The sequence below is a fragment of the Cervus elaphus genome, chromosome 27 (assembly GCF_910594005.1).
Source record: "Cervus elaphus chromosome 27, mCerEla1.1, whole genome shotgun sequence".
Taxonomy (NCBI): domain Eukaryota; kingdom Metazoa; phylum Chordata; class Mammalia; order Artiodactyla; family Cervidae; genus Cervus; species Cervus elaphus.
Genome location: NC_057841.1, coordinates 7,241,625 through 7,263,556, shown reverse-complemented (window position 1 = coordinate 7,263,556; position 21,932 = coordinate 7,241,625). Strand labels below are relative to the sequence as shown.

The 21,932-nt window shown below is 46.9% G+C and overlaps 1 protein-coding gene across 2 annotated transcripts in view; it reads left to right on the top strand.

Annotated features, from left to right (window-relative positions):
- Positions 1-16,119: 16,119 nt before the first annotated feature.
- GALR1 (galanin receptor 1) overlaps positions 16,120-21,932 on the top strand; it is a 29,042-nt gene continuing 23,229 nt past the window's right edge. The window contains exons 1-2 of one of the 2 annotated variants that reach the window (XM_043889253.1): positions 16,120-17,285; positions 21,726-21,791. In XM_043889253.1, the coding sequence (XP_043745188.1) occupies positions 16,620-17,285; positions 21,726-21,791 (732 nt within the window). In that variant the 5' untranslated portion in view covers positions 16,120-16,619. The remainder of the gene's footprint in view (positions 17,286-21,725; positions 21,792-21,932) is intronic. The other variant, XM_043889254.1, reaches the window with a different exon arrangement.

The following is a 21,932-nucleotide window of genomic DNA, read 5'->3' as shown; positions in this document are numbered from 1 at the left end:
ACACTGTGTGAGCCCGTGGAATGTAGCCCGCCAGGCTGCTCTGTCCACGGGGTTCTCCAGGTGAGAACACTGGAGTGGGCTGCCACTTCCTCCTCCAGGGGATCTTCCCCACCCAGGGATGGAACCTGTGTCTCCTGCATTGCAGGTGTATCCTTTACTGTCTGAGCCACCAGGGAAACCCGAGAAGAGATGAACTCTCTTTAAAAAATAATGAGATGAAGAAGACCAGCAGATGCGTGGACCTCTGACTGTGTCCCTGGCTGGGCAGCATCACTCCCACGTGCCTGGAAAGACCACAGAAACCTGGGCCCAGCCTGCAGGCTGGCAGTCAGGAAACCAGGGGTGCGCTCAGCCTGCTGGGCGGGCCAAGCCCTCCAGGGGGCGCTGCTGCCCACCCACGGTTGGGCTGAGACGCTCTTCTCTGTTTTGCAATTTCCCATTCTGTGGCCAACCTTGCCTTTCAACCACCAACACTTACTTTCAGGTTGGTGCTATAGACCAAAGGTCCCTGTTCAGGAGGACTGTGAGCCACTTAAAGCAAAGGTTCTGTGTTAGTTAAAGCTGAAAGGCATCAAGGAGAAGCTTAGGGCTTCAGTAAGTAGAATTGCGAAAATATATCCATTTTTATGAAAAGTACATTCAAGACTTGACCTTGTATTCAGCTGAGCTCACTGCTTCAGCTTTATTTTGCTAGAGAATGACTCCCTGAAAGAAGTGGTGATATGGGATCTAAATCACCGTGTCATTTGGAAGAGTGGCCCAAAGATGGCCTGGAAGTCGAATCCAGGAATAGCTTCAGCAAGGCTGCTTGCCTGTCTCTAGAGATTTCTCCAAGGTGAACTCTAGGCGGCGCTATAGAACCACGCTCGAGAAAGCAAGCGGAAGGTGTCTGTGCTTCTGTATGTAATGAGGCGAACTTTGGAAAATCAGAGTTACCACCTGGTGGCTTTATTGTGTCAGCTATGCTGCAGGGGGGTTTTATCTGCTGAACTTGGTGAGTTGTCAGATTAGGCAAAAGTTTCCAAGTAACACAGGCTCCAGTGAATAGCAATTGATTATATGTGTACATAGAAAAATATTTTAAAATTACCGAATGATTGAAAATTTATCATTAAAAAATTACAAAATATCCACTCAGTAAAATCACACAGTGTATTAGTGAAAACTGGAGCATCCCCTTTCACTCTCTCATCCTCTGGAGTTTGGTATGGGTTCTTTTTTGCGACATGACTATACATGTGTTGTAGAGATAGCTATGTTCACACATCAAAAGTTTAAAAAAACTGACAAGACTATACCTATTGTTTTGTAACTATTTTTTTGTACTCCTAAGTACATTTCTTGCTGTATTTCCTTGTAAGCGTAGGTTAGATATGTATTCAGTGTGTTTCAGTGCACTTCACAGACATGCTTCTTTCCAGGGGACGGACAGAGACCACAGAATGAATGTACTGTAAGCAATGCTCCAGGGTGGTTGGATAGGTGTTTAGATCACCTCCAGTTCTCTCACTATCGCATGACACAGCAGTGCCTCTCAGATGAGGGCGATGAGTGTAGTTATCTCTGTAGGAACAACCCCTAGAAGAGGCTCAGCCCACTTTCTTCATCGCCCTCACTGCCACTAGTGACGTGGTTTATCCCAGAAGCCGTCAGGGCTTTTCTTAGAGCTTACTCTTCCAGACTCAGTTTAAAACCACCTTTGTCGAGTTTCCCACCATCCTTCTACAACTGGAATGAACTTTCGATTGAAAGAGCATTGAAGTTATGGATTAATTAAGTACTTAAAATATTGTCTACATTTTCTTTTTACATGATATGTCTGGATACTTTGCATATATGAAGAAGTGTATCTTATTTTTTGGTTAATTCATGGGGAAGCTATGTTTTTCTATGTCAATCTTACATTGAGCTGCTTTATTTTTAATTGAAGTACAGTTAGTTTAAAATATATTAGTTTCAGGTGTACAACATAGTGATGCAACATTTTTATAGATTATACTTCATTTAAAGCTATTACAGAAATGGCTCTCTCTCCACGCTGCACAACAGATCCTTGTTGCTTATTTACTTGATGCACAATGGTCTGTGTCTCCTAATCCTCCACCTCTACCTGGCCCCTCGCCCATCCCTCTCCCCTCATAACCCCTGGTTTGTGCTCTGTATCCACAAGTCTATTTCTGTTTTATTAAATATATTCACTGGTTTCATTCTTCAGATTCCACATATAAATGATAATGTTGAACTATTTTATTGAACTCTTCAGCCTGAATGTTTATTTGTTTCTTATTGATATTTAGACAATCACTCCATGTGTGAAAACAAGACAGTTTAATTCTCCTTCCCTGTGTTTTCAGGCTTTTATTTCTTTTCTTGCCATATTCCATTAGCGGCACATAAGATTAATGATGTATCCCATTAATGGCAATGAGATTGTTTTATAGGTTCCTTTTTTGTGTACAGATGTTGCTATTGCCTCTATGTCCAGAAGAAATATCTCAGAAAGTTCTGCTTTCTCTTTGCTCTGAAAGAGTTTAAATTACAAGAAAAAGAGCTTAGCTTCTTGGGACCTTGACAGACTTCATCCAGTGCCCTAGTATTTTGCCCTGTGTGGATGTACACTATTTCATTTCCTCCTTGTCATTATTACACTTATCTATTAAATAACATAAATGTTATTTAATGGCATGTACATTGCTACTCAATATCCTTTCAAAACTAATACTTAAGTATCATTAATACGGAATATTTTAAAATTTTAATATTTTTAAAGTTTATATTTATTTAATATAATTAAATATAAATATATAAATTAAATATTTAATATTAAAATATTAAAAATATTTTAAAAATATTTATTGAACTTACTAGAATACTGTTTCTGTTTTATGCTTTAGTCTTCCAGGTGGCTTTGGATTTTTCTTTTTTTTTAGCCGTGGGGCTTGTGGGATCTTAGTTCCCTGACCGGGGATCAAACCTGTATCCCCTGCATTGAAAGGCGAAGTCTTAACCACTGGACCACGAGGGAAGTATCACTAAGTACCATATTTCATAAATTATTTTAGTCTTATAGAGTTCAGTGAGAAAAAAATGGGCAAAAGTCTGGAAAATATAAAAAGCAGAAGTGAAACTGAAGTGAAGTCGCTCAGTCGTGTCTGACTCTTTGCGACCCCGTGGACTGTAGCCTACCAGGCTCCTCCATCCATGGGATTCTCCAGGCCAGAATACTGGAGTGGGTTGCCATTTCCTTCTCCAGGGGATCTTCCCGACCCAGGGATTGAACTCGGGTCTCCTGCATTGCAGGCAGACGCTTTACTCTCTGAGCCACCAAGAAAGCTAAAAAGCAGAAGAGACAAAGTTTAAATCCTTTAATTTGAAAAAAAATTAAGATAAAGAATTAAAGAAAGCATGTTGGTAAATCCATGCCTTAAGAAAAAAAAAATGGTGCCTTAAAATGTTAAAACTATGTATTCCAAATAACGTTTTATTTTGAGTGTCCAACAAGAAAACAGAATTTCAGTAACTTTCTCAAGATCTCTCAATACTGCAGGACAGAACCAGATTTACCCAGGTCCCATGCTGTCACCTGCTGCAGGACCACATCAGGGCAATAACTCACGGAGGCCGCCAGTCCTTCTCTGCAGGCTCGTGTGGGGACAGCTGTGTAACTGCAGAGACAGCGTCCCAGGTGGTGACATCACATGCATTCCCCCTGCAAGAAGAATGTTTCCATCGTGTGCTTAATATTCTGCCATGGTTGACGTTTAATTTTTCCCTGTGAACTTCTGGTTGCTCTTTTTTTCCTCACTGATAGAGGCAGCACAGGCCTCTAACTCACAGTCAAACGTATCCGGTGTCTTCTTTATACTGTATTGCACTGTATCTTTTATTCCTGAATAACATCCCTTTATAATGTCTTCAAGAGATTATATAAAAAAGACTACAGTTTCTGAGTTATTCCACACTCAAAAGCATCTTTGTTTAGCCTTATGTGTGACAGGGCTTCCCAGGTGGTGCTAGGGGTAAAGAATCCGCCTACCAGTGCAGGAGACATGAGACACAGGTTTGATCCCTGGGTCGGGAAGATTCCCTGGAGGAGGAAATGACAACCCACTCCAGTATTCTTGCCTGGAGAATTCCACGGACAGAAGAGCCTTGCTGGCTACAGTCTGTGGGGTCGCAAAGAATTGGACATGATTGAAGGGACTCTGCATGCATGCATGTGACCGATAATTTAGACAGCAGTATGGCAGGCAATGAGGGAGACCCGGGTTCGATGCCTGGGTTGGGAAGATCCCCTGGAGATGGAAATGGCAACCCGCTCCAGTATTCTTGCCTGGAAAATCCCACGGACGGAGGAGCCTGGTAGGCTACAGTCCATGGGGTCGCAAAGAGTCGGACACGACTGAGCTACTTCACTTTCTTTCTTGTCTTTAGGGCAGGCTCAGGCCAGTCCAGTGGGTGCTGATCAAACATTCAATGCCAGGCCCTTTCTTGGTCACCAGCGGTCAGCCTTCTCTGTGGAAGCTGCCACTTTCTCCTTCTAGTCTCAGAATTCTCAAGCTGTGTCTCCAGATGAGTCTTTACAAGGTCATCTTACTTGTCTCGGAGGGAATCCTTTTCTTCAGATATGCTGGGCAGGGCTTTCCCACTGTTTCTTGGCAATTTCTTCACCTCTGTTGCGCCTTTCAAGGTTGCGAAGAGTCAGACACAGGAGGTAGAGGTTCTAGCTTCGTTTTCACATTTTCTTTCTCTTCATTCTTACTCTTTTTTCCTCTGTTTCACACTGGGGTACCTCTTTGACTCTATTTTGCAAGCCTGCTATACTTTAAAAAAGTTATCAGCATATTTTAACGTCTAAAAGCCGTTTTCTTCTCTGGTTGTTCCACTTACTAGCACACGAGTTCATTTTGTGACTGAAATTTTGTCTGAAGTGGGCGACAGAGAATGAGGTGGTTGGATGGCATCACAGAATCAATGGATATGAGTTCAAGCACACTCTGGGAGGTAGTGAAGGACAGGTGTGCTGCATTCCATGGGTTCGCAAAGAGTCGGACACGACTTAGCGAGTGAACAACAATTTTGTCTTGAATCTCTTGGCATATTAGTTAAGGTTAATTTTTTTTTTCTATTTCCTGAGTAATCTCAGTCTTTTTCTCATGTTGGTGTGTATTGATCCTTCTTTCCTGGTCACCCCTTTTCTTTACACCCCTGATGGTCTTTGATGACCCATTTATATGGGATTGATTTTCTAGATTGTGTGAGTCTGATAGTGCCAAAGCCTCAACCTCATTATGCACTTTTCTCCTAAAACAAGTTGTGATGCATCTAGCCAGTGGATGTGGCTGCCTTGGGGCCTGGTTCTCCATCACTTTGTGTGGTCACGTCTCCTTCCAGGTTTAACCAGCTGCCAACCTGGACATGGAACAACAGACTGGTTCCAAACAGGGAAAGGAGAAAGTCAAGGCTGTATATTGTCACCCTGCTTATTTAACTTATATGCAGAGTACATCATGAGAAACACTGGGCTGGATGAAGCACAAGCTGGAATCAGGATTGCCGGGAGAAATATCAATAACCTCAGATATGCAGATGACACCACCCTTATGGCAGAAAGCTAAGAAAACTCTTGATGAAAGTGAAAGAGGAGAGTGAAAAAGTTGGCTTGAGGCTCAACATTCAGAAAACTAAGATCGTGGCATCTGGTCCCATCACTTCATGGCAAATAGATGGGGAAACAGTGGAAATAGTGACAGACTTTATTTTTCTGGGCTCCAAAATCACTGCAGATGGTAACTACAGCCATGAAATTAAAAGACACTTGCTCCTTGGAAGAAAAGTTATGACCAACCTAGACAGAATATTAAAAAGCAGAGACATTACTCTGCCAACAAAGGTTTGGATAGTCAAGGCTACGGTTTTTCCAGTGGTTATGTATGGATGTGAGAGTTGGAGTATAAAGAAAGCTGAGCGCTGAAGAATTGATGCTTTTGAACTGTGGTGTTGGAGAAGAGTCTTGAGCACCCCTTGGACTGCAAGGAGATCCAACCATTCCATCCTAAAGATCAGTCTGAATGTTCATCAGAAGGACTGATGCTGAAGATGAAGCTCCAATACTTTGGCCACCTGATGCAAAGAGCCGACTCCTTGGAAAAGACCCTGATGCTGCGAAAGATTGAAGGCAGGAGGAAAAGGGGACGACATCGGATGAGATGGTTGGATGGCATCACTGACTCTATGGACATGAGTTTGAGTAAACCTCAGGAGCTGGCGATGGACAGGGAGGCCTGGCGTGCTACAGTCCATGGGATCACAAAGAGCTGGACACGACCGAGTGACTGAACTGAACTGACTGAATCTGGATCTGAATTGATCTTAGTTGTTTCCTGTGTGATTTGTGGAGATGCACCCTGGCTCAGACAGTAAAGAATCCGCCTGCAATGCAGGAGACCTGGGTTCGACCCCTGGGACAGAAAGGTCCCCTGGAAAAGAAAATGGCAACTCACTCCAGTATTCTTGCCTGGAGAATCCCATGGACAGAGGCGCCTAGCGGGCTACAGTCCAGAGCATCGCACATGACTGAACATGCGTGCATGCACACTCCCTTTTCTAACCTGAATTTCCGTGTCTTCATACCCTGAGTGTCTGTGAAGATTCTGATGGTTAAAAATGCCGGGTTGCTTGTCCGTGAGTTGCTTCACACACTGATGCTGACCCTCTGGCCTCTCTTTGAACTCCTGTCCTGGAGACTCCTGTTCTTTAGTAACACCACCCTCGGCTGCGTTCTGCTTGCTCTTTACCTTGTTTCTTCTCCAGAGTTGGAAAGTCTGGAACCTCTGTGCCTGAACAGAGAGAGACGGGGTGATGGGTGGAGGTGGTGGTCAGAGTGGGAATGTGGGGTGAAGCACGGCTTACACTTAGGGGACAGAGGACGCCCGGCCAGATGCCTAGTCTCTGCCACCCCACTTCTTTTGAAACCTGTTTTTACTTTTTTATTTATGGCCACACCCACAGTACGTGGGATCCTGGTTCCATGACCAGGGATTGAACCCATGTCCTCTGTACTAACATAATACTTTGAAATATATTCTCCATCAAGTGTTTGGAAAAATAAAGTTTGTTACAGAGTTCATCTGGTAAAAACATAGAGCTCTTAGGGGGTCTATAGCCCCCTAAGCCTATAGCCCTTTAAAAGAGATCTTGTTTTTCCTGAGTTCTATTTCTTTTATCAGCTCTGGAGTATTTGGGAGCCATTGATTATTTCCAGTGACTTAATCACTTAAAAAAATGCACACATATTTTAATTGGTTAGATTCAATACTGGGCTAATGTTATCTTGGTCACTATTAGTGTTATAGTCATTTATAAATTGTCTTGTTTGGTGGAGCTTATAAAAATATTATGGTGATTCAATGAAACAGAAGAGAAGGATGACTCAGAGCTACATTGTTCAAATAGACTATGCTTAGATTTAAACCTTTGCATGATGAAACGACATCCATTTGTTAAAATATCTTAAATTCGTATGATTACGATACTAACTGACAGCAAAGGTACAGCAGCGAGTGTCAGAGGCCCAGTTAGAGCCGCCCGCATAGGTAGTGGCCGAGCCAAGACCAGCCTCCAGCCTCCTGCATTCGCTTGGATATGAAACAGCTCAAAACGGACAGACCCAGCGTGGGTCTCTGGCCCACTTCTCCAGCTTTGTGTATTAGCCCATTTAATTTTTGCAGCATCCTTTGAGTCAGGAATTATGGCCACTGTTGTCATAATCACCACCATCATCTGCAGTGGTCCAGATAAGAACATCCAGGCACAAAAGGAATTAAGCTTATTTTTTTTTCCTTCTGTTGAGTGTTTTTTTTAAAAATTCAAGTGGAGTTGATTTACCATTTTTTATTATTTACAAGCATACAATATAGTGATTCAGTATCTTTTACTGACATACACTTTTGAAAGTTATTCCTAGATAATGGTTATAGTTGTGCTACCCAATTCATCCTTGTTGTTTATCTATTTTATACGCAGTAGTCAGTTTTTCTTTATCCTCTGCCCCGACTCACCACTCCCCCCTTCCCTGTCCCATTTGGAAACCACTAGTCTGTTTTCTATGTCTGTGAATCTGTTTCTATTTTTCATACACAGTCATTTGTATCATTTCTTAGATCCACACATCAGCGATCTCATCCAGTATTTGTCTCTCTCTGTCTGACAAATTTCACTGAGAATAAAAATCTCTAGGTTCATCCACGTTGCTGCAAATTGCAGAATTTCGTTTTTTTTTTTTTTTTTTTATGGCCATTGAGGTTTTTTGTGTCTCATCTCAAATGTCAACATCATTCCACTGGGTATAAAAGATTATGCCTATTGGCCAAATTGCAATGAACTCTCTTAACACCCCATGGTACTGAGTGGCAAAGCTGGAATTTGAACCTGGACGGTTTCAATCCCATATTCATATTACTATGTTATATAGAGATTTACCACCAGTGGCTCGGTGGTAAACAATCTGCCTGCCAATGCAGGAGACGCAGAAGATGTGGGTTTGATCCTTGGGTTGGGAAGATTCCCTGAAGAAGGAAATGGCAACCCACTCCAGTATTCTTGCCTGGAGATTCCATGGACAGAGGAGCCTGGTGGGCTACAGTCCATGGGGTTGCAGAAGAGTTGGATATGACTGAGCCACTGAACACACACACAGACACAGATTTAAAGCTTCATATTTAAAGCATTGTTCATTGACCACTTTCAATCATGTGATTAGGAAGTTTTTCTTTTAAGAGTATTTCACTTTATGCTCCATGATAAACATTATCAGACCTAGATTCCAAATATGACTTCACTTTTATCTTTATTGTCCTCTCCTGTGCAGCCAATAATCTGTGTGATGAAATTTTGATTAAGTGACCTATTTCTCATGTGGCTTATTTTAGGGGTGTCCTCTCCTAGAGGAATCAGAATAGTGACAGAAGCTTTATGACCCCCAGTCCAAACTGCACTCATTTGCAGAGTGAACATGTCACTGTTATTAAAAGAAGTCCTCGTCTTCCCTCTCCCAGTAAAAGGGGGTACTTTGACTGTGTCAGGATCACGTGTTTGGACTTCCTGGGGCATTTCTTAGGAAATCTCCTGGACTCTGGCTGTTCACTTCACAGAGTCGTTGACATCTTTGAGGAATTGATAAGGCTAGGATGCTTGCTGCACATGATTCTGAAAAACATTTCAGGAGCTTCATGGATGCAAGACGCCCATCTATGAAGCCGGCCTGGACCCCAGAGGACAATGAGTTACTTGGGTGCAGAGCTTACATCTGGGTCGGATGTTCCCTGAAGCTTTTGGTTCCCACACCCTGATAACCCTTCTGAGCCTGCAGACATGGCCTTGAGAGTGCTAGAGGTCCTTACCCCATGTGGCCAGAAGCAAAGGCAGGGCCTCTGCTCTGTGAGACCCACCCCAGCGCTCCTCCTGCTAGGGCTGAGTGCTGCAGGGCCCATCCACCCTACATGAAAGGAAAGAGCTGCCCTCAAGGGAGCTGTGTGGTCTGCCCAGAGGATGCCGGTGGTAGACGGGTGAGCACTTGGGGGGTGGGGTTCTGCAGCTGCCTGAGAACCAGGAGATGACTGATTTGGGTTCCTTCCCCAGTTAGAGAACTAAGATCTTGGAAGCCTCTCTGGACAGCCAAAATAATTTTTTAAAAAGTATACAATTTGGTGGCATTCAGCACAGCTGAATGTGCAGCTGTCCCTGCTCTGCAGTTCCAGAACTTCTGCAGCATCGCAAAGCGAAGGTCTGTACCAGTCAGCTCCCCCACCCCCGGCCCCGCCACCCCTCCTCGGATGTACTTTCTGTCTCCGGGAACCTGCCCGTTTTAGGTAAAGTTCAATTTTATGCCTTTCATTATGACTTGAATTGTCTAACCATCTGCATGTGTTACTTTAATGAAAGTAAACATTGTCACAAAATGTCAAAATGGATTATGAAGGCAAAAGGGTTATGGACCATTTGCAATTCTTATGGATGCTTTCCTGTTTTAAGATCATCCCAATAAATGTTCTTTTACATGATCTCACGGAGAATGAGATAATTGAATATACCTGGGTCAGACAGTGAACTAATGTACCATTGCTTTTACATAGAAAGGAGGTACTTGTTTCTGTGTAATTCCCAGGGATATTATCACTTTATTAGGCAGGTTGCTGGGCACATCATAGCAAAGGATTATTAGTACATTAATATGCAACGATTAATTATGTTAAACTTCATTGTAATAAGCTGATTAGAACATTAGGTCGTGAAACGTGAGAGATTTGCTCCACAGCTTTCAATGCAGTTGTTAAACTACCCTAAGAAATTAAAAGATTTGATATATTAAATTAGCAGAAAATATTAGGTAATTTTGGATGGCATAATTGCCCGTGGTTCTAAGCACCACATATAATATCAAGCACTCTTCTACATACTTAATCTTAAGGAGATAAGCCATCAGAGGAAATAATTTCTACAAGCACAAAAGTTCATTGTGACCTTGCTTTCCATATTTCATTATCATAAGCAATCTAAATATTTAACAATAGAAAAAGAACTAAGTAAACGTTTGCCTCTCCACTTGGTGGATTAAAAGCGAGAGCTGACAAGAGCATAGAACAATGTCAGAAAGTCTTTCAGGATCGAGCCAATAAAAGCCAGCGAATTGTTTTACTGGTGCCATGTTTGTCATTATTTTTTAAAAAAATCCACTGAAACTGATCTTTGTTTAATCAATATTTAATCTAACTTCAATCCTCATTCCTCCTGGCCTGTTGAAAATATTAATGATGCTGTCAACTGTCAGAACATCCAGGTTCTCCCCGCTCTCTGTCTCTCTCTCCTGTCCTTCTCCTACATACGGGGATATCCTTTCTCCAGTCACTTTTTGGTTTCTCAAATTCTTATTCCTTGAGTTTTAGGATTCCTCAAGCTTTGGCCATGCATCATTGTTTCTTGGCATTCTGCACACGCTCCGTGGTCTGACTTCTGCCTGGGATGTTAACCTAGGTGGGCTGCCTGCAGTAAGAAGCAGACCCTAATATATCAACCCCTCTATCAAGTAGAGATCTCTTTGAGACTCAGTATTCTGAGGCTTCGTTCAAGGCAGTGGGGCAGCTCTTCTCCTCAAGGTCTTCAGGGACCCAGGCCTCAGTTTCCTTGGAGGGTCAGAACACAATTCCAATGGGTAATGTTTGAACAGAGCTGAATCTGGAGCTCAGGGCTCTCTGAGAAGTCAGTGGAGCAGGGAGGAGGGAGGAGCTTGAGGGAAAGCAGAGTCGGAGTTTCTTCCAGGCCGTGGCATGGTTGCAAACTGAGGAGATGGAGCCCAGCAGAGGTGGACCCCTCCAGAACCAGGTGAGGGACCTGCTGGAGGAGGAGGCAGGAGCTGCTGGGACCAAGCGTCAAGCCAGCTTGGGAGGAAGTGTGTGCTGACTGTGTTCACAGGACGTGGATGCTCTTGGAAGTGCGGTGGACAGGATGGAAGGGCTTTGTCTGCTTCACTGAGTCCTTTGCACCCAGAGTTTCGTGGTTTGTGTCCTGAGCTGGGAGTGCCTTGGGGATGGGGTCAGGGGTTCACGGCAGCCCCCAAGCACACCTGGTCCATAAGCAGGTCCCTATCCGGCGTGGAACCTGGAGTTCTAGTTTGACAACATTTTAAATGACTTCATTTGGATCCTTTTGAGTGATTTTCTTGTAAAAGAGGAATTTCTGCCTGTAGTTTTCAATTTATTGAGTCCTATGAGATGAAACAGTGACACTTTTTCTGGAAAGAGACTTGGAAGATGTCCTTCATTCTTTTAGACTAGAAAGTATATGTTTACTTCTCTTCTGAATATTTGAAAGTCTGGGTTTAAAACGGAGTACGTGGGAAAAGTAAAAACATCTCAGAGCATCCAAAGTACACATGGATAGCTCTTGCTCTCTGTCCTTTGTCAGGACCCCCTGGAATCCCTGTCTCTGTAACAAGACTTATCATGCTGTAAGTAATGGGTTTTGTCTTTTTTCCTCGTGGGGCTATGTGTTCCTTGACATCACCCACACTGCTAACCATTTCTCCTGGTGAGCTCAGCCGGGATGGGGAGGCACCAGCCCCTCAGAGCACTGAGATCTATGAACACAGAGCTCCATGCAGATGATGCAGGGATGCCGGGCTGAGGGCTTAGTTGTGTTTTTCGATCCTTTGGACTGTATCCCTCCAGGCTCCTCTGTCCATGGGATTCTCCAGGCAACAATACTGGAGCGGGTTGCCGTTTCCTCCTCCAGGGGATCTTTCTGACCCAGGGATTGATCCTGCATCTCCTGTGAGTCCTGTGTTGCACTCGAATCCTTTACCTGTTGAGTCAAATTGGCCTCCTGGGTCATACTCCTTTCCTGTTTAACAAATAAACCCTGTATGTGAGAGAAGGTTTTGGTCACACATTTGCGGTCTGCAGGGCTCCTCCACCGCGTTCCCTCTGGGGATGGTGTCTTCTGTTGTCAGGATGCTGGGTTCTCTCACGGTGACGACGGAGCAGCACGGATGGTCCGGGCCAGCCACCCCCTGTCCTGACTCTGGGTTTCGTTAGATTCCCCCAGGGTCTGCTTGGTCACCTGCCGGGGTGGCGTCTGTCAGCTTTCTCCACCTTAAACTTACTCTCTGCCACCCGCCCGCACTGTGGTCTTTGGAAGGAAGAATGTAAAAGGGTACATTTAAGGGAAGGGAGTTGCATCCATCTTTTTTATCCATAATAAAAGATAAGATCCACGAAATAAGGAACCTGGCTTTGTTTTTTGTTCTGTTTTCAGAAACTAAAATAATTTTGGGCAAGTAGCAGGCACTGAAGGGTAATGAGTAAAAGAATAAAAACAGACCACATTCTTTCTCCTTCCAATTAAAGGGAAAAAGCCACCTTCAAATGCAATCCTAAGTATGACAAAAAAGAGGAGGAAAAGAAGCATGGAAATAAAAAACAAATAGGAAGTATTAGCATAAAATAAAGTGTTAAAACTTAGGGTTATAAAAACTTATTATAACAATAAATGTAAACAGATTAAATTCACCAGGTTAAGAAAAAATGAGATTATTAAGTTGGATTTTAGAGTAACTCAGTTATGTGCTGTTTCCAAGAGATATCAGGGCATCATGGGGCATAGAAGATTGAAAAAGGTTGAGCAGGCCAATGAAAAGCAACAGTGTTGGTATATTTACAGTAATAACAAAGTACACATTAAGGGAATTATAACCCCAGCCATATAATATTAAAATAAGACCAAAACCCCACAGAATATTATTTAAGAACATATGCATATGCCATAAATGTATAAATAAATGATCAATAGATGATACACTTAGGTTACCTGGAGATGCTGGGGTGAGGGTAAAGTTTGTGATTGGGAAAGTATACAAAAGTGTTTTCAATTTTATTGATAATTTCTTTTATGATTCCAAGCTGCTTGATGGGCCTGTTAGTATTGCATACAGTTTTATAATATCTGTTCCATGTTGAAAATAGTTAATAATAATAAGAAAACCCTTCCCCAAATCTAATTACAAACAACTTCCAGTGCAGCGCAGGACACCATCACCATGACAGTGTAGGTCAGAGGGCCACCTGGCCCTGAGAGTGATGGACAAGACAACTGAACAAGGTCCAGCCATCGTCTAAGGGAAGGCAAGGGTGTTCTTGCTTTACTTGATAAGCTACTTAAACTCAATCTCATCCTCTGGGAAATGGGTGTGGACACAACAAGAAGGGAACTGCCAGCACTAAATGAAGCAAAGAATGCAGGTAAGATGCCTGGTACATAGCAGGTGTTCGATGCACTGCCTCAGGATCTTTCTGGAAATGAAGCAGAATACAACTATCCAGGTAGAGTCAAAGAGAAATCAAATCCCACTTACTCCCTAAACTTCTGAGGCCAGGGCAGACCTGCCTCAAGGTGCACACTTCCATCACAGCACCTGCCCCCGGGGGACACTGCACCTGTTCCCCACTGCATTCCCCGCCCCCTCAGCCACTGCATCCAGCACCTAGTGGACCCTCGGGCGTCATCTGGAGAATGGTGGGAGGTATGGGGATACTTGAAAGGCAATATAGACAGATCATGTAAACACTGCGAATTGAAGGGATCAATTTCAGCCCCTTAATTGTGAACTGGCAAGCATATAACGCTTACTAATGCTCAAAATTCTCCAAGCCAGGCTTCAGCAATATGTGAACTGAGAACTTCCAGATGTTCAAGCTGGTTTTAGAAAAGGCAGAGGAACCAGAGATCAAATTGCCAATATCCACTGGATCATCGAAAAAGCAAGAGAGTTCCAGAAAAACATCTACTTCTGCTTTATTGACTATGCCAAAGCCTTCGACTGTGTGGATCACAATAAACTGTGGAAAATTCTGAAAGAGATGGGCATACCAGGCCACCTGACCTGCCTCTTGAGAAATCTGTATGCAGGTCAGGAAGCAACTGTTAGAACTGGACATGGAACAACAGACTGGTTCCAAATAGGAAAAGGAGTATGTCAAGGCTGTATATTGTCACCCTGCTTATTTAACTTATATGCAGAGTACATCATGAGAAACGCTGGGCTGGAAGAAGCACAAGCTGGAATCAAGATTGCTGGGAGAAATAGCAATAACCTTGGATATGCAGATGACACCACCCTTATGGCAGAGAGTGAAGAGGAACTGAAAAGCCTCTTGATAAAGTGAAAGAGGGGAGTGAAAAAGTTGGCTTAAAGCTTAACATTCAGAAAACTAAGATCATGGCATCTGGTCCCATCACCTCATGGGAAATAGATGGGGAGACAGTGGAAATAGTGTCAGACTTTATTTTTGGGGGCTCCAAAATCACTGCGGATGGTGATTGCAGCCATGAAATTAAAGCTTACTCCTTGGAAGGAAAGTTATGACCAACCTAGACAGCATATTAAAAAGCAAAGGCATTACTTTGCCAACAAAGGTCCGTCTGGTCAAGGCTATGGTTTTTCCAGTGGTCATGTACGGATGTGAGAGTTGGACTGTGAAGAAAGCTGAGCGCTGAAGAATTGATGCTTTTGAAGTGTGGTGTTGGAGAAGACTCTTGAGAGTCCCTTGGACTGCAAGGAGATCCAACCAGTCCATCCTAAAGGAGATCAGTCCTGGGTGTTCATTGGAAGGACTGATGCTGAAGCTGAAACTCCAATACTTTGGCCACCTCATGCGAAGAGTTGACTCATTGGAAAAGACCCTGATGCTGGGAGGGATTGGGGGCAGGAGGAGAAGGGGACGACAGAGGATGAGATGGCTGGATGGCATGAATTTGAGTAAACTCCTGGAGTTGGTGATGGACAGGGAGGCCTGGCGTGCTGCGATTCATGGGGTCGCAGAGAGTCGGACACCACTGAACGACTGAACTGAACTGAATACTTCTAGACTTAAAAAGCTCTTTTGTTGTTGGCAGGTTCACAGCAGTGAAATGAAATCTATTCTTTTCATTTTACAAATATTTCGCGCCTTCTGTATAAGTCACTCGGATGAGTAGCATAAGGCAAAACTGATCTAAAGTTGGACGATGTAAACAGGACACTTTCCCCTTTCATCTTACCCAGGTTTATCAAGAAAACTCAAACGGCCGCCCGTTTCCTTTCCAGCTAGTTCCCTCCCTAGAAGCCGGCAGGGTCGGGGTGGGGTCAGGGATTTTACAAAGCCCCTGGTAGCCGCAGGGCCAATCACCGGCTTCTGGGCTTCATTCCTGAGGCGGGGAACGCGCTCCCTGACCGCCAGCCCTGGAGCGAAGGGACTAGCGGTGTTGATGGAGGAGGAGGCCTGCGCGACGCCCGCCTCCCCGCCCAGCGCGCCCTGATCGCGCACAGCCTTGCTCGCCGTGGTCAGGGCGGGGGCTGCACCCCGGCGGCTGCTGCGGTCGCTGGACGCAAGCAGGTCCGCAGTGCGCAGAGAAGACCGCGCGACTGTTCTCGGAGAGGCGGTGCGCGGCGACCCACCCCATTAGGATTCGTCCAGTCCCTGCGCGCCTCGACTTCCGGGGGGCGGGGGGACCCCCCCGGGGCAGCGCGGATTTCAGCCCGGCTGAGTCCTCACTACATCTCAGCGGCACCCTGCGGACGAAGGCGAAGGCGCAGACAGAGTTGACCAAAAACTACGAGGGGAAAGCGGCGCCGGCCGGTTGAGGGGCGCGGCGAGCCCTCTCCACGAAGCGCGCGCTGCGCTCCTGCGCGCCCGGCTGTGTCCCCGGAACGCCGCGGGAAGGGAGCCGCGCGGAGCAACAGGTGCAGCCCGCAGCCTCTCTGGGACAAGGGAAACGACCTGCAGGGCGCGGAGCCGGTAAGGCGCAGAGAGGGCTCTCTCCTCCCGCAGGGCTGCGCCGGCCGGTCCCTCCTCCCCGGCTCGGTGGCGGAGCAGCAGACGCCCGGCGCTCTTGGGACCGCCTCGTGAGTGCGGGAAGGTCCAGCTCCAGCTCCTGTCTGCGTCCTCTCCCAGGTGGCCCCGTCCGAAAAGACGGTGCCACTCGGCCCAGGCGCCTGGGTTCTGAGTGATCCGAGCTGGGTCCCCCGGAGCCCCTCCTTCCCCGGCAGGCGCCCTTCGCCAGCGCGACCTAGGCTCCCCCTGCGCGCCATGGAGCTGGAGGCTGGGAACTTCAGCGAGGGGAACGCGAGCGGGCTCCAGCCCCCGACCCCGGAACCCAGGCCGCTCTTCGGCATCGGCGTGGAGAACTTCGTCACGCTGGTGGTGTTCGGCCTGATCTTCGCTCTCGGCGTGCTGGGCAACAGCCTGGTGATCACCGTACTGGCGCGCAGCAAGCCGGGCAAGCCGCGCAGCACCACCAACCTGTTCATCCTCAACCTGAGCATCGCCGACCTGGCCTACCTGCTCTTCTGCATCCCCTTCCAGGCCACCGTGTACGCGCTGCCCACCTGGGTGCTGGGCGCCTTCATCTGCAAGTTCATCCACTACTTCTTCACCGTGTCCATGCTGGTCAGCATCTTCACGCTGGCCGCGATGTCGGTGGACCGCTATGTGGCCATCGTGCACTCGCGCCGCTCCTCCGCCCTGCGGGTGTCCCGCAACGCGCTGCTGGGCGTGGGCTTCATCTGGGTGCTGTCCATCGCCATGGCCTCGCCGGTGGCCTACCACCAGCGCCTCTTCCACCGGGACGTCAGCAATCAGACCTTCTGCTGGGAGCAGTGGCCCAACCAGCGCCACAAGAAGGCCTACGTGGTGTGCACCTTCGTCTTCGGCTACCTGCTGCCGCTCCTGCTCATCTGCTTCTGTTACGCCAAGGTGCGGGGCGCGGGGCGGGTCCGCGGGCCCGGGGCGGCTCCTCTGTCCCCGCACCCCTCCAGGGCCCCGCCCCCTTGCCCTCGTCCCCCGCGAGTTTTCTGCCCGAGCCATCGCCTCCTCCGCCGGCCGCTGCTTGGGCTTGCGAGTTTGATGCTGCGCCAAAGTTGCTTGGAGTTTGGGCGACACCAGGAAAGTTTGCCGGTCTGGGCGTCCATCCCGGCCCCGCAAGCCCTGGGCCCTGAGGTTGTCCCCACAGGAGGCGGGGTTCAACGCCCACTTCTCAGGAGGTTTTAGCCACGTAGCCCGCTCAGCCTGCCTTTGATCGCCTGCGTGGCCGCAGCGTTAGGCGAGCGCCGGGTCCTGCCGAGCGAGTCCTTTTGCTGGGTGGAGGGTCCGCGCCCCTCCGCAGCCCTCAACTGGGGTCCGATGGGGGGATTTCCCTGCCTGTGGGGTGCACGGGACTGGGGCGCCGGCCAGGACCGGCTTTGTGAAACCGCTGCTCCTGGCGACAGAGCTTTGAATTTTATTTCACAACACAAGTTAGGCGTCATAAATCCAAATGGTCAGAAATGTTTCCTCACGGATTCTCCAGAGAACGTTGGATGGATGGGTTTGCAGCTGCCGTTTCCTCATTTCAGTCCTTTGAGGAGGAGGTAAAGAATATTAAGTGGTTCAGGTGGCAGGTCTAAAGCCTCAGCTGGGAGACACACGGCTGACACATCTCTGGTCCCCCTACCCTGAAACTCCTTTCTCTGTGCAGTGCCCTTCCCCCCAGCTCAGCACAATCACGTTCTCTTTCATTAATAACACATGGTGTTGAAGTTTGTATACTGATCTAAAAGCCTTACACCTTTTACACAACTTGTTTGTGTGTGTGAGTCACTCAGTCATATCTGACTCTTTGCAACCCCATGAACTGTAGGGGGTCAAGCTCCTCTGTCCATGGAATTCTCCAGGCATGAATACTAGAGTGCGTGGCCATTCCCTTTTCCAGGGGATCTTCCCTACCTAGGGATCAGACATGGGTCTTCCACATTTTAGGGAGCACATATTATTTGCTGTCTGAGCCACAATATCTGCTTTATAATCAGGAGATGCAGTGGATGGGGTGAGAGCCCCTCTCCCTGACACACCCTCCCTAGTACCATCGCCACTAGAGAAATACTTCTGTGACTGAATTCTGAGATCTGCACCATTTTATCATTTTATCTTCTCTCTCTCTCTCTCTCTCTCAGTTTCTTTCTGATAAGCTTGTGACTCTAGGACTCTGAATAATCAGGTGAAGTAGAACAGCAATCAGTTCTCATGTTCCACTCATAGTTTTTTTTCCCCGGCAGAAATGTGGACTATGAGCCACCTGGTTTTGTTTGCCCCTTCCCCAGGCCATCTATCTACAGCAGTGTCTATTTTGAACAGTAATGTTTTTGGATGTGATCTGGATGAATGTCCTGTACCGAAGGGTTGTGCATAAAGATGCACTAAAGGCAGGAAATTGGGAATCACTGTAGCTTAGCTCTTTGATAAATGGCTGGTTTATCCCCTTTGCTTCTGAGAAAAGCAAATCAAAGCTTGGTCTGCACAGGGCCGTGGTCTCCTGTGTGCACTCTGTCACTTGATCTGCAGGCGACCCAGTGGGTTGGAGCCACTGTGCATATTTTATTGATAAGGAAAGAGGGTTTTGGAGGAGGGAAGCTGCTGATTGTGAGGCAGTGATTGCGGAGCTGGTAAAGCATTCAGGAAGGATTTCCTTGCAGGGCTTCCTAGCCCCCTGGGGGAGGCGGGCCTGTGGGCCATGGGCCTCGAGATTAGAGAGATTCTTTGTGTTTGGCTTTTCTTTCATCATTACATGGATTATACTTGAAGCATATTCTTCCTTTGTTTCCCAAAATTCTGGTCTTTTGGAAATTCAGGTCTTTTTAATGGAAACAACAAGATAAACTTCTAGGAAGGAACCAGCCTACATTTCTGTCATTTGAGACTTTATAAAAGTCACACCTAAGGAGAAGTTTTTAAATTAAAAAATTCAGAAAATGCATGATCATTGGGATTTTCTTAAAATATGGATAGTTTGCTTTTAAGCATAACTGGAAATTCCTTTGAAACTCAAAGTAATATTTGCATATTCATTCTAGGGCTTGAAAAAAGGTAAAGATTAAAGCCTTCAGTTGCTTTCCTTTGATTCAGTCACTGTCTGCTTTGCATGGAAGGGTTTTACTACTTAAATGTTACATTTGGGATTGATTGTTACCCCAAGGCCCAGATCAAAAGACATATACAATCACAGTGTTTTTTTTTAAGTTAAGGAAAGGAATTGCATTCCAGAGTTGCCTTCTGCACTGACAGTTTAGTGGAAGGTCCTTTGCACGCTCCCTCCCTGGAGACCCAGAATGCCAGGCTGGAGGATGACTCTGGGACGCCCTCTGCTGCTGCGGGGCTGGCTCACTCTTCCTCAGGGCAGTGTTTGTCCTGGGCCCTCCTCGGCCTGACACAGATGAACTCGGGACCTGCCCAGTTCCTCCACATTCCCGGAGACGTCCTGTGCCAGGACGGGTGTCGGCCTCCCGTGCACACTTCTGAAAGTACAAGTGACGGAGAAGTGTCCGCTCACCACTGTCATCAGCTTCCAGAGAAACGCAGTCATAACCCTTTCTCCTTTGATGGCGAGACCTTCATGGGGTCCGTCACACGCATCAGTGTGGGTCCGTAGTGTGCGCTCATGAAGTGGAGCAGAGCCAGGAGAAACACAGTTAGGCGTTCTCCCTGTGGGCCACTCCGCGACATTCCTTAGGCGTTTGTAGTTATGAGATGTGACCCGCCGACGCTGTGGAAGGGCTGAGTGGCCCCAGGCTGTGTAACGTAGCAGGTAACATCTGACTTTTCCACGTGGGGTCCTCCCCAGCAGCCCTCGCTGACGCTGCCTTGCCACCTCTCCCTTTCTTTCAGTGACCGGGGTCCTCCTCTGGCGGTGGGGAGGCTGTCCACAAGGAACCTGGCCAGGCTGGTCCTCTCCGGGAGGGGCCCTGTCCAGCCCGTTCCTTCCTCTTAAAAGTCCTCTTCATTTGTTCCTGCACAAGCCTCCCTTCTGTAGTTGTCTTCCATTAGATTTTTAATACCCCAGTTGCTGACGGCAGGACAGTAGACGGACCCGTTGTCGCTGTACTGAGAGTGACCACAGATGTCCCCGTAGGAAGTGAGAGGCTTGTCTTATGGAGGACGCTGAGCCCTTGTGGGAAGTGAGCAGCGTTTCGGTAGAGCTGGGAGTTTGGAGTCAGAAATTCACACCCCACAACAGCTGCTTGACCGGGGTAGGGAATTGTGAAAGTGAAGTGAGTGTTAGTTGCTCAGTCGTGTCTGCCTCTTTGTGACTCCAGGGACTGTAGCCCACCAGGCTCCTCTGTACATGGGATTCTCCAGGCAAGAATACTGAAGTGGGGTGCCATGGCCTTCTCCAGGGGATCTTCCCGACCCAGGCATGGAACCCATTGCAGGCAGATTCTTTACCATCTGAGCCACCAGGGAAGCCCAGGGAATCGTGAAGTGGTGGATAAACCCCGCGGCTTCTCCGTCAGGGAGTGACTGATGACTCCAGAGGGTTGCATCCGCCCAGACAGAGCAGCTTTCATAATACTAGTTCAATTTGATTAAACTATTTCCATGCTGTGGTGCTCCAGGGGGACAGAGAGATGGCTGGAACCCTGTTTCCACTGTTTGGGGGGTACTCACTGAGCAATTGACGGGCAGTCTCAAGCCCTTAGTCACCCTGACCTGATTTTCCTTAGGTTTTTCACTCAGATGGGACATAAGAATGAACTCGAGACCTGCCTGGTGTGTGTACCACCATCCTGACCCTGTTGTACAGCTTACGTTGCAAACTCTTATGTGGAACCACAGTGTCTCACATCTTTTCTCCTGAGAATGATGCTGGCGGGAGAAGACAAAATTAGTGTCTCTAAGGAAGGAAACAAGTGTGTCCCTGGAAGCCTCCCTGATGGGACAGTAGTCGTGGAACCTCGCAGAATGGTGGTCTGCCAGCCCTCAGTGTTGTTGGAAGGCAGTCTGCAGTCTTTCTAAGCATCTAGGATTTAGCATATAGCAGGGACCTGGGATTGTGGAACGATAGACTCTTAGGGGAAAGCAGGTGGCAGGGAGGCCAGCGGAGATGCAGGTGTGGGCAGCAGAGTGGGTCTTTCTGGAAGAAACCTCGGAGCTCCCTGCACCAGAGCTCTGCCAACGGGGGCTCCGGACACAGGTGGCTAGAAGACCGGACGTCCATGGCAATCCATGGTCATCATTACTCCACCAGCTCCTGTGAATTTCAGCTTGCATGACTTTGTAAACCATGGTCTTCCCTTTTCAGAACATCAGGAAATGTCAATGCAAAATGGACAATGAATTTTGCAATTCTGAGGCAAACCGATTTTATCAGTCTGTGTTTTTCAGGTCCTTAACCATTTGCATAAAAAGTTGAAGAACGTGTCAAAGAAGTCAGAGGCGTCAAAGAAAAAGGTAAAACTCCTGGATTTACATTCTCTGTGCCATTTCTGGGGCTTGGTTTAATGTATACTGTTAGCTCTCCTGCATCCTCCTGTGAAATTTTGGTTCCTGGGTTCAGAGAACATCTTAGCCCTGGACAGAGAGGAGACGTGG